The sequence below is a fragment of the Beta vulgaris genome, chromosome 7, assembly GCF_026745355.1.
Source record: "Beta vulgaris subsp. vulgaris cultivar EL10 chromosome 7, EL10.2, whole genome shotgun sequence".
NCBI lineage: Eukaryota > Viridiplantae > Streptophyta > Magnoliopsida > Caryophyllales > Amaranthaceae > Beta > Beta vulgaris.
Window position 1 is genome coordinate 5,465,970 of NC_079208.1, and position 11,765 is coordinate 5,477,734.

Consider the following 11,765-nt stretch of genomic DNA (forward strand, 5'->3'; position numbering starts at 1 on the left):
ATTAATCACAACTATTAATATAACTAAATATTCAATAAATATCCATTAACAAAATAGCAAATTTTTGCACGACCATTATTTGCTAACAACCAATTACAAAAAATTGGTTCCAATAATACGCAAACATATTCATTATTTTAAACTTATAATTACACAACCTAATGACAAATGTTCATTAACAACATAAACAAATTTTCACAACAACTATGCTAATCAGAAAATGACTACTCCCTCCGTTTCATTTTAATCTACACACTTATACTTTTCACGCATGCCAATGCAAAACTTTGAGGACACATATCTAGACCTGGGCATGGGCTGGGCGGACTTGTTCACGGGCTCGGCCCGCATGCTTGGGAAATGGCGGGCCGTGCCCGAGCCCGAGGCCGTGAGTGGCGGGCCGGACTTGAAATTTCAAAATTTTGTCCACAAGCCCGCGGGCCGGGCTCGTGCCTCCTGCGGGCCTGGCCCGTGTTTTATGTTGTTTTTTTTGTATTTTTGATAGTTTAAGGCTAACAAACAAAGGAAATGAGTGTTCGACCTGCAGGCCGGCCCACGCGGGCTCATGCCGGTGCGGGCTTGAAATAAAATTTCTTGACCGTGACAGGCCCGCGCCCCACGTAGCGGACAACGGGCCGGTCCCAAATCGTGCCGGACCGGCCCGCGTGCTGACCCGGCCCATACCCACTTCTACATATATCTTTAGTTTTGTATTTGTAAAAATTATAAAAAGTAGATATTAATTAAATAAATTTTATGATGAATCTAACAAGATCTCACATGACTATATTTTCATCCATGTATAAATCACAAATGATGGTCCAAATTAAATTTGTGAATAGTGTAAAATGTCAAAGTGTCTAGATTAAAATGAAACGGAGGGAGTATTAATTATCAAAATATTTTAAATAATGTGCAAATTAACAGATTTTTTGTGCGAATATCATTGCACGACAATAATTTTTTCTTGTTTTCTGGGTAGAGGAAACGAAATAGATCTTCGTTTCCTCCATGCAGGAAATGGAAAATCATTTCGTTACCGTGGTAAATAAGAGAATTTTCGTATCCTGGCCTCCATGGAGGTAACGGGATTCTATTTCGTTTCGTCCACGAAGGAAACAAAGATCTGTTTCGTTTCCTAGGTAGAGGGAACGAAAAAAAATTGTTAATGTGCATTGGTGGCAGGATTTTTTTTTAAAAAAACTAACCACATTCTGTTCCGGTGATACTAACTGCATTGAAGGTTCTTCGTCGTATATTATAGTGCTCTGGTGGTGCTGTGACAGTGAGGTGGTGCTCTGGTTGTGCTGGTTGGCCGCGATGGTGGTGGTGCACAACTGTGGCTCTGATGATGGTGGTCCGCTAATGGAGGTGATTCGCGAGTGGTGGTGGTGCTCGAGTGTGACACCGGTGGTGGTGGTTGGGTGGTGGTAGTGCAAGTAAGAAAGGGGTGAGAAAGTAGGAGTGTGGTGAGGTTGGTTCAGAGGTGAGAGAGTAAAATTGGGGTGAAGGGGGGGGGGATATGGGGGGTATTTGAAGGAAAAAACACAGGCGATTTTTAGTAAATACGGACAACAAGTAGCGATAGAGATTTAAAATCCAGCCAATCTTTATAATGCCATGGTTTAAGAGAGAGGTTAATGTCGATTAACTTTTCTAAGCCTCTCATAGAGAAATTTTACCTACAATAGATTATGATTTGATCATAAATGGACAAAATTCATTATATAACATTCCATGAAAAAGAGATGTAAAAGAGATGACTACTTAAAGTTTTGGGTTGTTTGATAGGCGTTAATAATGTGTAGCTCGAAGACCAGTCTTAAGACTGGCTAAACCAAATCAAGACTAATATTCTCTGAACTTTACCAATAACATATTTATATTGTTTGTGTATGCGCAGATTTTCAAATGCGTTTTTCAGTTTGTTCACTACTTATAAGTGTAATAACAAGAAAAATATAATTAATCTAAAAGTAAAAAAAGGTTAAATTTCGAAAAAATAAAAATTTTGACTAAGTGTTTGACGAAGGGAATCAAGACTCATTGTTATTTCGACACAAATGGGTTATTCTATTTGTACAGATATGGTAGAGAGCACATTCCCTTTTTCTTTGTCCATTCGTTCCCAAATCTTTCTTCTGCGCGAGATAGAGTAGCTTGGTAACTCGCAAGGCTCATAACCTTGAGGTCAATGATTTGCATGTTTTGAGCTACAAGACACATCACATAAAAAGAAAAGAAATGCAAAAACTCCAACATTAATTTTTAAAGAAAAAAGAAGGGGTCAACGAATATTCTCATTCTATAATTACCATTACCTAATCAAATGCTACATGTAGTAAACTACTAATCACTTGGTTTGTAGTACGGTAAAACTGTATAATAAGTTTGCAAAACAGTCAAAACTAGCAACACACTCGCAGCAACCACGGAAATGAAGGACCAAGGTGTGCTAAAATAAGTGTACTTTAAAGTGGCCAAATAAACATGCCAAGTACTTCGATGATATGCATTGACATCATTAAACAACTTAGCCAAGTAACAATGGTCGATATCAAATGCGACCTCCTTACCCAAATTGTTGATAAACGTAGCAATTTCAGCCTCTGTCCCAAAATAATTCTCAATGATGTTCTTGTCACAAAGGTACTCCACATCCTTAGCTGAATTAACAAGGCAATCCACAAACGTTGCATAGGTAGTGAAGTATGTGGAGTGACCATTGTGGCATTGCTCGTACGTTACGCAATTCGCCAACAACGAGCTCATAAAATCGTCCATGGTTACCTTCGGCATTTCGATCACACCTCGTTTAAACTTTATTCCTAAGAAGGTTTCTGATTTCCCCGGCCTGAGGTGGATGCCGGCTTGTCGAAGTTTCGAAACGGAGTGAATTACATGCTGCGGAGCTGCTTTTTCTTTTGAAGAGTTCTCTGGGTCTAATTCTGGGATGATGAAGCTAGATCGTAACAGATCTAACAAATGTTTGGGTTGTAAATCCTGTCCTACCACAATAAGATATAGTATATATGCTGTGTTATTAATAGTACAAGTGATACACCAGAGGCCAGAGCAATGATCCTATGATAATTTGATAATCAGGTTGAGGACATTGTTCATCTAAGATCAAAGTTTTAAAGTAGCATTTAAAATTCTAATTTTACAGGAAAAATACAAATATCAATCTTGTAAATGGGAGTGATCATTTTAGTCTCCTCTGCGAAGAATTTCTCTTGTCACAAAATTTCCTAAGTCAAACTGTTTAAATAATTTAAGGGTTATGATATATGTAGCCCTTAGGGTTGCATATAAGACATAAATACACTACTTAAAATGGAAATAAGTTGTGAATTTATGAAAAAAAATTTGCATCAACCGATGTAATAAATGATCAATTAATGCAACTTATTTCCATTTTTAGCTTCTTATATACAGCCCTTAGGGCTGCATATAGCTTTTCCCATAATTTAAAGCCAGATTATTTTGTAACTGCATTAGAAAGACAAATATTTAGTTTTACATTATCTTATTCGGAAAATTGTCAAAAATAAGTCTACCTTTAAGCCACCCGCTAGAAACAAGTCAACTTTTTTATTTTACTTGAATAAGTTAACCTTTAATACCAATCTAATTTTATCAAGTTCTTGGCTATTATTAACTTATTTAACCGCTTAAAAATTGTATGTACTTCCTCTGTTTTGTTTTAAATGAAACATTGGGTGAAATGACACTATTCATTGGTCAATTTTAATTCCAATTTATCGCCATTATATTAAAAAAACATAGTCAAGTAGGATCTTGTTAGATTCGACTTGATGCATACTATCAAATTATAACTTTTTTTTTATATTTTTTTTACATGTGCAGAACTAAAGATATTAACGATTAAAGAAGCGCATTGTGTTGCGTGAAAAAGCAACCATTTTATTTAAAACAGAACGGAGGAACCGATGAAGTATGTGTAACTCTTCAAAGGGGTGAGAGAGAAAACAAAAAGGAAATAAAATATTACAAAGGAAAAATTGTTTTAATTAAGTCAACCTTTGCGTGATCTTCCAATTTCAAGTCTAACTTTTGATTATCACTGATTGAGTTAGGCTTGTAGGGCTGTTTTCTTCTATTGAGTTTTAACCTGTTTGTGACGTATTTAGTAGGTTACATGCGTTACATGTCGTCATATGATTGGTTTGCTATTTTTATTTGTTATTTTTGTTATTTTTTCTCTGCACTCCCATCCTCTCATCTTTCTCTTCCCTCTCCTTTAAGCCACCCCTCCCCTCCCCCCTACATCCCCAGAATCACACCCCATTCCTACCCCTCCTACCCTTACCCCCCGTAGCCCCACCCCCACCCTTCCCTTCCCCCTGCATTTTCCACCAACATACATCCCCCCCACTCCACCCCTCCCCATAAGCACACCCCATTCCCACCCCTCCTACCCTTACCCCACGCAGCCCCACCCACACCCCTCCCCTGCCCCTGCATTTTTTTCGATCAAACCATCTTTTCTATTGATGAGACCAAGGATGAATCAAAGCCGTTAAAGCACGTTTCACCCAATCACAGTGAGTTTTCAGGTGGGTTTTGGTGGTGGGGTGGCAATTTTGAATGGATTTTGGTGGTAGGGTGGTTGTTTCGGGTGGGTTTTGGTGGTGGTTTCGCGTGGAATTTGGTGGTGGTGTGGGGTTTCGAGTGGGTTTTGGCGGTGGTGTGGGGTTTCGAGTGGGTTTTGGCGGTGGTCTGATGATGATGATGGAGGAGGGGAAGGTAGAGATGATAATGGAGGAGGGAGACATAGATGGGGTCACTAGGCCTGTGGGTCAGTGATGAATATAGTGGGGTGGGAGAAGGGTTGTTCGCAGGGGCGGGGAGAGGGTGTGGAAGGGGTGTTTGCAAGGGTGCATGGGACAAGGGGAGGGGTGTTCGCAAGGTGGGGAAGGGGTGTTTGCAGGGGTGGGGAGAGGGTGTGGAAGGGGTGTTTGCAGGGGTGGGACAAGGGGAGGGGTGTTCGCAAGGTGGGGAAGGGGTGTTTGCAGGGGTGGGGCAGGGGAGGGGTGTTTGCAAGGTGGGGAAGGGGTGTTTGCAAGGGTGGGGCAGGGGGAGGGGTGTTTGCAAGGTGGGGAAGGGATGTTTGCAGGGGTGAGTCAATGGGTTTATTTTAGTTTTCGGTGGGTTTTCAGTTTTGGGTAGGTTAATGGGTGGGTCAATGGGTCTTTGTAAAGTCAAACTTTTTTATTTACCAGTTTATTAGGTTACCGGTCATTTAGCCTAATTAAAGATAATGGTGCTACAAAGTTGACTTGATTAGGGATAATCAAAAGTTAGACTTGAAATTGGAAGATTACGCAAAGGTTGACTTATTTAAAATAATTTTTCCTATTACAAAAAAGAAAGAAAAAGTCAGATTATTTGTAATTTAACTTGTTTAATATTGATAAGTACTAAAGGTAGACTTATTCAGAAAATAATCAAAATATAACTTATTTTTAACGGATGGGACGAAGATTGACTTATTATTGACAATTATTCATATCTTATTTCGTATTCTAGATCTTCTTAAGTGTTTAGTTTATGTGAGTCCTGGAGAACAAGTAAGATTCTTGTACTATATAAAGGGTCTTGGATCTTGATTCATTTATATAACACAAATTGGCATTCAAGCACGAGAAGAGAATACAAATGCTCTTAACTTTCTAGAGTAGTAGAGTTTTTGGGAGGGTTTATGATTCACAGGGCGAGTTCAGGCTAGAAAATATTCAATGACGATGATTGAAATAAATCCGACACAATTTATATGATCATTTTGTTTTTATATATTAGTAAAAAGGCATAATGATCCGAGTGAGATGTATAAATAGTGCATAAGTTAAAGCGTATCACTTATTGAGAAAACAAATGGGATGCTTTGTAAGTTTCTGAATCAAAAGTACAGTGTCGACTACTGCTAATTTACCAACTAACATTAATTCTATCTACACCATGAATATATAACATTGGATATACTTAGTTTATATATGTTTTTAGGTGTGTTAATTGAGTTCACCCGCTTACAAGCCACTCAAACTTAACTCGAATATCGCTCGTTAAAACACAACTCAAATTGACCCGACTGGGGATTGAGTTCGCTAAATAGTCGATACCTTAACGAGTTCGAGTTGAGATGTGTAAGTGCTGTATTTTAGAGTACCGCTATTTCTATCAACTGGAGATAATTTATCTGAATTCTTTCAAATATTTGCATCAGTCTCATTTCATAATGGACCCCACAAAACACTATCATTTTATATTTTTATTAGAAATGTAGGCAGTCTTCCTGCAATCCTACTTGATTAGAAAGATTAGTTTACTTTTTGAGGCATGTGGTCTCTAATATTCTAAGTAAATACCAAAAACTAAAAGAGTAAATTAAGAAAAACAAAACTGACCTTATACTTCCAGATAATATCGTTTGGCCGCTGAATGGTAAAATTGAAGAACTCCAACGAAAGAGTAGCAAGAGTAAAACTCCCACTACTATCTTTCCCACAAGTCAAATCATACAAACACTGCAATACAGAGAATGGAATTTGATTCTCCAACCGATGTAAATCCCTAAGAAGCGCAGGAAAGATCCAAGACATAGACGCAATAGGATCATCACTCTCAAATCCAACCAACTTAGCAGCTTTCCTAAACATCTCAATAATAAAACACCCATCAACCACCAACATCTCAAGGAACACTTGATCATCGAGCTCAATGCTCTCGGAGTAGCACTCGCGTGCGGCGCCCACGAGTGGGGCGACCGCACTGAAGAGCTCCGAGAGCGACAGGTTGGTTCGAGCCAAGAGGTTGCCGAGGTAACAATACTTGTGTTCTTCCATCATTTGGACGTGGGGTAGTCCATGATGAAAGGGTCCTATGGAGATGATTTGTGGTTGGTAGAGTTTGCCATTTACGTCGTTGAAACTCTTAGGGACTTTGAAGATCGAGCACGTGGCTCGGCCGGCCGCCTTGCTAAGGATCTTTGGTGGGGTGTTGATCTTTTGGTGGATGGCTGCTAAATGTGTGTCGTCTATAGTGACCATGTTGATGGCATGGTGGTCATGATCGCTACTTTGGGTTTGGGTTTGGGTTTGGGTTTGGGTTTGGTTGGGATCGGGTGTGTTGCTTTCCATGGCAGGTTATGGTTCGTGGAAGAAAGTAATTTGGTAGGCTTTAACTAGTTTTTGGCAATAAGAGGCCAATCAAGGCATCTAAAAGACTAAAACAGTCTGTTTTCTCTGGGCAATAATTGATCATGAACTGGCAGTCTGGTACAACTACTTCGGGAGTTATTTTTTTGCCCCTTCTAAGCATTAATCATATGATTATATTGGTCCAACAAGTCTCAAGTGAGAATAATTTATAATAACTTAATGTAATTTTTTAGCTCCATTATTAATAATATTAATCTCTATCTATATCTATACAAATACTTAATCCGTTCAAAATAGTTGCATCATTTGACATTTGATCACTATTTATGAACCAACTTTGATAAGTCTAGCCTCATCATTATATCCATAACCTTTTAAAAATAGCAAATACTTTTACTGTGCAAATCAATAGTACGTAACTTGAGCCACATTTAAATGAAATTCACTATTCCTAAGGAGTGGGCAATCCCAACCCTTCATCTCTAACCTAATATGAGCCGCACGATTCACTTGATCTTCTCCCTCTTCTTCACTTCGTCTCTCTCCTCTTCTTCTTCACGTCTCTCTTCTCTCCCCTCTCATCTTCTTCACGGCTCTCTTCCAATCCATCAATTTTTCTCCCAATTTTTCACTGGTAATTCTTTCATTGCTGTTATATTGATTTCTTTGATATTTTTGGGTAAAGTTGATCTGAAATTGAGTAATTTTATGGTTGATTTGTGAAATTAGGGTTTTGTTTTTGATTTTTTGCAGACAATTGTGTAATTTGGGAGATGAACAAAGATCGACCATTTGATCCTCTCGATTTCTTCATCTGGACTGTTGAGGTATCGATTGAATTTTTACTGTTCATTTTTTTTCACTGTGAAATTGGTGAGTTTGGAATCGGATTTTGCTTCTTTTTTCCCTGTTGATGAATCTGCTGTTTTTGACGTTTGTTGTTTTGCATTTTTTGTTGCTTGTTTCCCATATGAAATCCTAATTTCATATGAGTTCTTTTTTTTCGTTCAGATTTTTGTTCTTTCACCTTTTCAAAGACTTTGCTCTAATTCCAATTGAAAGAATGTACCACGGTTTTGATAAATTTCAGTTTCTGATACATTCATATTGAAAGTGGGTTTGTGTAAAGTTTCGATCTATAGTGTCAAATCATTTGATTTCATTTTCGTATATTGAGTTTATTCGATATAGCATCTCAATTTTATTTGATTTCAAGCGATTATCCATATCCATTAAAAAGTGAGAACTTTGTTGTACGGACGGTTTCCCCCCTGCATCATTTTATAATTGATGTTCTGCCCACAACTTTCTCTTTTCCCGATTTTTCTCTCAACCTTCGATCTTCCTTCTTCATTCTTCATCCTCCTCCATAAACTAGGTAATACCTGGTTTCATCATGACAATACAACGTCTTAGTGGAAATAATGCTTGGTGTGGGAACATTCCTTTGTAGTTTTGGGCTTAGAACTGCTAAATCCATCTATGTTCTTGATGCGGAGATTTTAATAACTTGCTATGGACTGGTTCTTCTTCTATGTGACTTTAAACATTGTCCTAGATAAAGAAAAGGAAGTTATCCGAAGAAAAAAAAAGTGCTTCTCGTGACATATATTTGACAATTTTTATAATAATAAGAAATTATAGTAAGTCATTTGACTGACATTAATGCCAATCTAGCTACTCCTAACCATGTGCGTGCGTAGCGCGCGGGCCAAACCACTAGTAAGAAAAAACATAGTCAAGTGGGATCTTGTTAAATTTGTTTCGATACAAGTATTTTAAATATCAACTTTTTATAATTTTTACTTATACACAATTAGAGATATTAATGTTCAAAAAAGAGTTTTGGCAAACGTGAAAAAGCAAATGGTGCAACTATTTTGAAACGAAAAAAGTATATTAAAAAGCGTGCAAAAAAAAAAAAAGCTTATGTGCCACGTGATACTCTCCTCAAATTTCTAATGCAAATGTTTTATGTCTATGTGTACTCCTGACTTTACAAAAATGTGTAAGTGTACGGTATGGAGCACATGATCTTTGAAATGAAAAGTAAGAGCTTAACCATCAACACACTATGACTTTGTTGTTTAATGTTTCAAATAAAATATGATGAAGTTTTGTAATAATTATAATTAACTAAAAAGACTTAAACAAGTATATATATCTCTAACACTCTTATTACGTAACTTACAAGAGAATATTAATGTCATATTTTCTTACGACAATTCCTTTTAAGGTATTATTTTCAAACTCAAACCTTTTAATTTTTTTTACTTATCACGTCGTGACGTAAAATTTTAAATTTCTTACAGGAAAATCAGCAAAATAAATTATGAAATTTAAAAATAATAACATATTTGTTTATTGTAACCGACCTGAGGCATCGTCTGGGCAAAAAAAACTAGTAAATATATTGAAAGGCGTTCCTAAGCAAGGAACGGTACCACATGACGCTCTCTCTAGGAGAGTTTTACTTTATGTAATCCATGTACAATAAAAAAATAGAAAATTTCATAGTATAGGATTTGATTCTGTGACCTCAAGTTCATATACTAAAGTTTTAACCAATAAACCAAGTTGTATTTAGTGTTAAAGTTTTAATGTACAATATTAATAAAAGAAATTTTTCCTTATCCGAGGCATAGTCCGGGCATGATAACATTATAGAAGTGAAAAGGAGAGTGTCTGGTCTCCATTCTCCTTTACAATTTATTGCCTTCAACTAACAAAAAATAATTACAACTTTTCGAAGTGAACTTTGTGAACATTAGAAATTTGCTTTTGCACGTATAACATGCATATAAGGCTAGTACTTGCTCCCTTTTTTTTAGTTTTACCTGTAGACACATGATCATGTCTCTCCATTTTAGTATCCAATGTTGAAACATATTGTCATCTACTTGGCTCAAATTGGAGGGAGCAATTGTAAACCTTGCCCAAAACCCTTTTTGAGTCCAAATACGTTTTAAATCCTATTTTAAGGAAAATCCATTTTCAAGCCCAATTATTTATTATTCATGATAATTACTTGATTTTTCAACATAAATCTTTTATTAAATTATTTCATAAAATAATATTTTGTGATTAAATATGTTATTCAATGATAAGTTTCGATAAAAGACAAGTCAAAACGTTATTTAAGATAAACATTGGATTAAATTCGAAAAAAAAAGAAACCCATAGCACATAAAGATGAGGCGCTCGATGCGACACTGTTGCATGGAGGCAACTATGATGAACTAAGCGCACCGAGCCTGCGTGGAGCGCAAGCTTTTCTTTTCATGTTTTCTTAATTCTAATCATATTTTCACTATAAATACCCCGTTTCACTCGTATTTTCTCACGGACTTAACATATAATTCAACATATCTAAATATCAAAACCTATCAGAAACTCTTTCAAACACATTCAACTTCAAGAATCTCTTTATTCTTCCTTTATTGAATATTCATTCAAAAACTCACTATTTTAAGACTTTATATTGTTACCTTCAATGTTCGTGTAGTCAGAGTGAGGTGCTTGATGGTTCTTAGTTTTTGAATTTTAATTTAATTCTTGAAGTTACTAACGCATTCTTTCATGATTTAGATCATGAAGAAATTCATGCTTATTTGTATATCCTAACCTTCAATTCTAATCTTTTTTTTATATTTTTCTATACATTATTATCATATGCATGTCTACATACTTGTTTAATGCTTTCATCACCTTCATATTTTTATTTTTGTTAATCAAGATCTAAAGATCTAAATAAATGTTATCATGTCTAATATATTTTGGACAATTGACATAGGATCCCAATAATTTGATTGCTTTAATGAACATATATATCACTAGAATTAGTTTGCTTATTAAATAAACAACCATAGATTAATTTTTAGAATGTATAAAAAATATTGCGAGGTTGTTTATTTGCATAAAATTAGATATGAAGCATATTATGTAGAGGCCAACAATGGGTTAATTTGATTCATGACCATATCATACCCTAACCCATGAACTTTATCTTTGGTTCATTTGACCAATTATGAATTCATCTTGCAGAAATTTACATTAAATAAGTCCCTATGATGTCTTTTAGTTTTCCAAATATCTAATTAGGTTTATAAAATCTCCTTTTAAAGACTTGTTGATGTCTTCTTTTTCAAAATGAATTTCAAACCCTTTACAATGAGGTAACCAAATCTGTATTGATCCCACATAGGCATTGAAAATATACTTACACTACCATTTTGACTTTTCACACTATTCCCGTATTTGACTTGACCATCTTGTGTTATTTATACGTAAGGAAAAACATAGTCATGTGTAATCTTGTTAGTATAGTCTCAATATATGTTTTGCAAAATATCAACTTTTTATACTTATATATGTGTAATTCAATATATTAGTTATTAAAGTTTTGCTTTGATAAACATGCAAAGTAGAAACAATAAAACTAAAAAAAGAGAAAGTATATATTATGAAAACATGTGGGCAAAAACTATATATACTACATGTTGTCTTCCTCTCACACACTTACATGGTGACATGTCACTAATGACGACATTTCTTAAAATACTCTATTGTTACTCATAAACTGAA

The 11,765-nt window shown here is 35.8% G+C and overlaps 1 protein-coding gene across 1 annotated transcript; it reads right to left on the minus strand.

Moving 5' to 3' along the window:
• Positions 1-2,245: 2,245 nt before the first annotated feature.
• Positions 2,246-7,308, minus strand: LOC104898469 (UPF0481 protein At3g47200). The gene is made up of 2 exons (XM_010685557.2): positions 6,429-7,308; positions 2,246-3,003 (listed from the first exon to the last, which is right to left on the minus strand). The coding sequence occupies exons 1-2, from the start codon at positions 7,158-7,160 to the stop codon at positions 2,350-2,352; spliced, it is 1,386 nt and encodes a 461-aa protein (XP_010683859.2). The 5' UTR covers positions 7,161-7,308; the 3' UTR covers positions 2,246-2,349.
• Between the last annotated feature and the right edge of the window lie 4,457 nt (positions 7,309-11,765).